This window comes from Anopheles coluzzii, chromosome 3, assembly GCF_943734685.1.
Source record: "Anopheles coluzzii chromosome 3, AcolN3, whole genome shotgun sequence".
Classification (NCBI taxonomy): Eukaryota; Metazoa; Arthropoda; class Insecta; order Diptera; family Culicidae; genus Anopheles; species Anopheles coluzzii.
In genome coordinates this window covers 50,231,010-50,236,659 of record NC_064671.1, presented here as the reverse complement: position 1 = coordinate 50,236,659, position 5,650 = coordinate 50,231,010, and the positions used below count along the sequence as shown (strand labels likewise).

General features: G+C 42.5%; 1 protein-coding gene across 1 annotated transcript; it reads right to left on the bottom strand.

Moving 5' to 3' along the window:
* Positions 1–1,162: 1,162 nt before the first annotated feature.
* LOC120958720 (golgin subfamily A member 6-like protein 6) lies at positions 1,163–5,300 on the bottom strand. Its single transcript, XM_040381697.2, has 2 exons — positions 5,166–5,300; positions 1,163–3,994 (listed from the first exon to the last, which is right to left on the bottom strand). The coding sequence occupies exons 1-2, from the start codon at positions 5,292–5,294 to the stop codon at positions 3,113–3,115; spliced, it is 1,011 nt and encodes a 336-aa protein (XP_040237631.2). The 5' UTR covers positions 5,295–5,300; the 3' UTR covers positions 1,163–3,112.
* Positions 5,301–5,650: the final 350 nt, after the last annotated feature.

The window sequence follows — 5,650 nt, the reverse complement described above, 5'->3', positions numbered from 1 at the left end:
AATAAAAAGCTTGTTTAATGGTTATTTTTATATTTTTAATACCAGATGCCAGTGCCCTTTTTTGATGAATTTTCTTTCTGGGTAGTTAAAGTAATTTTATAAGTACTATATCAACAGGTCTTATTGAAATATTTGTTCAAAGCTCTGCGATGATGATGTAAGCGTAATGTAATGTGAATTTGGTTGCCTATATTTCGGGTGCTCAAAACCTTTTATGCATTCATAGCGTTTCGGAAAATTTCTCCCCGTTGATTACGGGCTATGCTGATAGTGCATGTAATCTTTCTGACTTGCGTCACTCTTTTTTTCACGAGATTTTCCATCAACTCTGACGCGTTGGATCATCGTAAGTTATAAAAGTGGAATCTAAAAAAGAAACCGAAAAAAGACTGCGCTACTTACTGTGGTAGCGACACTAAGGGATGACGGTTTTTTCGGTTTTCATCTTCATGTTTTCAACGCAAGTGGGATGGAAGTATACAGTAAGAAACGAGACGTGGGAAAAAGTGGTCGTTGTGAATGCCAATTGCGCGTAAATGAAGATCAAGAGCGGCTATATGTAGCGTACGGAAAGAAAACACGACTCGTGCAGACTGTGCAGAGGCGAGCAAAAAGGCGTGCATTTCCCCATTTACTGCATTGCACTGTCGTTGCTATCGTTGTTGAAGGCCACAACCGTGGCGCATCACAAAACGCGATAATGATTTGTGATTGTTGCCGCATATACGCACCCGGCATCACCAAACGTCGGTAGCGGTTTTTACCCTTTTGGATGGGCCTTTTAATGGAGCGTTTAATAGAAATTCCACTTTCTGCTCATACGCATTTGGGCAACCTGCCATAAAGCATAGCTCAGAAAGCCGCTGGCTCCGCTCGCTTTTTTCTCTTGTTTTATAAAATCTTTCATCATTTTACTTTCCATTTGAACCAACCACCCTATTGCGGAATCGACCGGAACCGGAAGCTGCAGTGATGTAGCGCGGGTTTATGTCGGGTTCACATACCACCTGTTTCTCACTGATTTCTTTCGTTGTTCGTACCTCACAGCAGGGACTGAACTGGTAATAGTTGTACGGTGTTGGCGAAGCTTCACCGGAACATTTTTCACACTAACCCACAAGCGTTCCCCTTTTTCCCAACAAATGGATGGATCAAAATGTCGTTTCTTTTTCACAGATCTTTTTTTTTAATTTGACAAATGGAATAACAACTATTTACACGATTATTTACAAAGGTACGATGAGTGATAGTTTGCATGAGGTACTTCCGTTTTGAACGTATGCGTGCGTTGTCACTGGTGTGTTTGTTTATGGTTGTGGTTAAGATTGGCAAGGAACGCATTCGCGTATTCGCACCTGCTACAATGCGTCCTTTGAAGCGATGTGGCAAAAGATACCTTATCTCATATGGCAGATAAACAGTCGCGGTTTGCCTAATCGTCCTAATTTGATTCTTTATGATTTTCTTCTGACTACAACTGCGACCTAAAATTTGATACTCTCAAAAGTATGCATTTTTTCCATCTATTCGCTGACTGACTGGTTGTTTGGCGTGTTACATGGTGGGATAAAGTTATTTGAACTATTCAACAATCATGCGCACATTTTTCCTGAAGCGATTAACTGGAAATGAACAGCAGATTATCATTTTTTCTCATTTCATGCCACATTTGCATCTACCAGAGTCGAAGACGAAGGAGAAAAGTAAAAATGAAAGAGGAAAGTAAAACGCGATGCATCAAATTTCATTTTGAAATAAAAAAAAAACTAGTGTTGTCCATCTCCAATTTTGCAACGAAACTTCCGGATTGTTGTCCATTTGTTCGAATTTAATAAAAAAGAAGCCAACGCCAATGCAATTTGGCGTTGAGCGGTGTAAGATGGACAAACGGTAAAAAAATATTGCGTGTTGAGCGTGTAAATTTGATTCGATTTGTACGTGCCTGATCGGCACATCGATTCATTCAACCAAGAAAAAAAAACATAATTTTTATGTTGCTCTGATGATCTCATCCCTTCCAAAGAAGGTGCGAGTTGAAAAGTGAAATTAGTTTGAAGTTATCATGTTACATACATGCTAAACTACTCTGCAAATTACGACGAATCGATGGATTATCAATCGTTCAAAATACACATCTTCGAATATTAACCAGACACAGGGGTGATGCCGAATGTCAGCGTTATTTGCACACTGTGCTGCTGATCGAACAGCATGGCTCTTTTGATTAGGATCCATTTTTCTTCCAACTCCTGACGATGGTTTGGATCAAGTTTGCTAAAACAATCAATCAAGACAGGCTACGCTTTCCCAGTGATCGTGAAGCAAAGAAAAAGCCATCATCGCGATGATTGCTGTGTTCGCTTGATTCACGATAATGGTGGCGGAAGGGTTCCTTCTGTCTGCTCTTTTTTTTGCTTTTCAAACAAAGAGAGGAAATCATTATTTTTCATCTCAAACCCAGAAACCCTTTTGCACACCCTCATGCTGATGATCTACACGCTCTTACTGCGTTGTGCTGCGCTGGAGGACGCGGTACGCTCATCTTTACGATGGTCTGTGTCATAGGAGAGTGAGTTGGAAAATGAAAATCGAACTGAAGCCCTTAACCCGCGCTCAATGTCGTTCGTGTTACTTCCATTCGGTAGCGGCAGCGAGTTGGACAATTGAGCCAGGTCGGAAGTTGAAACACACAGATACACCAGACCAGCGTGTCTGTAAATCAACTGAAAGTAGTGTTGGGAACTGCTGAATACGGGCGATGATGTAATATTTCTCCCGTGGTGGACAGCTCAACATGCAGATGCGAATGTGGAGAAATGAAATGAAATGAATGTTTCTAGACTTGTGCGCATTCAAACAGGCTAATAGTGAAGAGACAAGAAACAATGTAGGGTAGGAAATGAGCAGAGAGTGAGAAAAGAATGAATTAAACAAAGAAATATCGACTTCAGACGAGGGCACGAAACACGACGCAAAACACAAGTTGAAATCATAACAAACTAATGAGGGAAAGGATAGGAAAGGGGTAATCGATAGATAACAACAATGTCTATCATGCTAACTACTAGAAAGTTCTACTGGGTGCTTACTAACATCTAGGGTGATTTTCCGACTAATGCCATCCGTGGCTGACTGGTACACAGGCCTTTTCCCAGACCGGTTTCCACACCTTCTTCCAGGCAGGCACCTGGATCTCCTTCCAGGCTGGGACCTTGATCTCTTTCCAATCTTCCTTCCACTCGAGCTTCTTCTCGGTCGCCCACTCCTGTTTCTTTTCGATGCGCCAGATCTCGACCTTCTCTTCCTTCCACAGTTCCTCCTTCTTCTTCACCCAGATCTGCTTCTTCTCGGTACGCCACACCTGCACCCACTCTTCCTTCCATTCTAGCTTCTTCTCCGTTTTCCACTCCTCTTTCTTTACCGTCTTCCAGACTTTCTTCCACAGGGGCTTCCAGACCATCTTCTTCTTCCACAGATCATGGCTCGTGTACTCCCAACCGTGTTCGTCCTTGCCTAGGTACTTTTCGCCAGGAATGCCGACCTTGACCGTATCCGGAACCCAAATCTGTTTCCATTCCGGCACCTGAACTTCCTTCCAGACCGGGACCTGTACCTCACGCCAAATGGGCTTGTTGACCTTTTTCCAGTCCGGTACTTGCACCTCCTTCCAGGCTGGTATTTCAGTTTCCTTCCAGTAGGGTTTCTTGATGATCTTCCAGTCTGGCACCTTCACTTCGCGCCAGATCGGAACTTCCACCACCTTCCAGACCGGGATCTGCTGCTTTTTCCACTCGGACTTCCATACTTCGACCTTTTTCGACTCCCAGACCTTCTTCCAATCCTCCTTCCAGGCCAGCTTCTTCTCCCAAACGCACTTTGGTTCATGGTGGTCGTGACCCTTGTTGAAGAAGAACGGAGCAGGACTTCGTTTTTGTCGAATCGCAACAGAGTCGTCCGCTAGAACCAAAGACACACAGAGACAGCCCACGAAGGCCTGTAAGAAGTGTAAGAAAAGGGGAAGAAAAATAATAATACATTGCGGCAGTTGAAACAAGCTGAGAGTTAATCATGCCTAAAATGGTTTAAGCACAAAAAAAAACTTTTTTTTAAAGATACGACCATATTGCGACCACATGCCACTGTCTATTATTAAACCCACAGCGGGATAGTCAGAAACGCGTGTGTTATGATGGCAATCGGTTATGGTGACCACGAAACCACAGATTTTATACAGTATGTTACATTCGCACAACTAATTGTGATATCCTAAATGCTACAGTGTGGAGTGGTCGGACATAACGGGGCTTGAACTTATGATGGGTATGTTGTGAAGTGCGAGTTAACGACTGGACAGGACATGTCCAAATTGATAATAGATACCACAGGACAAATTAGATACTTTCACAAACTACTAAGAAACCATGCTTTTTTACTAAGAAATCGTGTGTTTCTGTGGTAACGAATATGCTGGCTGATTGATATCCATGTATTGATCTTAATTGATTAAAAAATACTACATATCTAAAAATTAACACTTTAAAATCAGGTGTTTTGCTAACCGCTTTATGTTCAGTGATTTACATTTTTTTTGGAATAAGGATAATAACTTAGTGGGACTACTCTGGGCGGATTTTTGTATTGTTTGCCATTTTCACTGGTATTATAGGTTAGTCACTATTATTTAATGCAACTGTATTTGTCACGTATCACAAACATGTAGTTAATCATTCGCATAGACTAGAATGTTGAAATCTACTGCGATTCGATTTTAATGATGTTTTATCGGTCCTTTTTAGCACTACAAAGCAAACAAGCACAAATATGATCAACTTTGAACACCACGGTAAATCATTGCGTGCTTGTCTATAACAAACGGTGCGTATAATTAATCGCTCGGCATCCGAAACAACCGTAACTAAATTCGCGATCCTGGTGCCAACACAAGTATGCTTCTCAAATGTCCGTAGTTGGATATGTTAGGTCCAGTTGTATACTGTTGTTACTTTGGCGGTTGCAATGACTAGTGCAACTTGTAGTCCAAATTTAGAATCACACACTGTATAATACGTACAAACACACGCACACTAATGACTAGCAGATTCATTGATTAGAGCACTTCTTATTCTAGATTCCCGAACCATTAATGCCCATAATAAAACACTAACCAGCAGCGTTAACGACCTCATCTTGAATGGTCGACGCATGGATTTGGTGGTTGGCAAACTAATCCACACACTACACTTCTTGACCACGCTGGTCTTGATACTGTCGATAAATTGAAGAAGATCGTGCATTTTATACCGAAAAAACGTACAAGTTGCGCGCCTTCCATTTCTCCTGCAAAAACCGAACACATGGTGCAAGTGAATGGGGGCTCTGCATAGGCAGCCGAAGGCTTAGCTATCCATTGGATACCATAGCTGGCGGTTGCAGCGAGGGCTACGAAGTTCTCTAACATGCTCCCCCCCTATTGTGCACGCTGCCGGTCGGTCGTAGCTTGCTCGCTGATTGAAGTCTCCCCCGTTCATTCAGGTCGAGCGCAGAAGAAAAGCGAAAGCATTCGCCAAAAAAAAAAGCCGAGAAGTGTACGTAAGTATGCTGGTTTTCCGCCTTGACGAGCGAGACAGCGTGTGGCGTACGTAGAATGTGG

What these genes read in the sequence shown, in the direction of transcription:
- LOC120958720 (XM_040381697.2), bottom strand. Translation starts at nt 5,294, where the DNA reads ATGCACGATCTTCTTCAATTTATCGACAGTATCAAGACCAGCGTGGTC. An exon ending in TGAGGTCGTTAACGCTGCTG is followed by an intron (nt 3,995 to 5,165) that starts GTTAGTGTTTTA and finishes CACTTCTTACAG; the next exon opens with GCCTTCGTGGGCTGTCTCTG.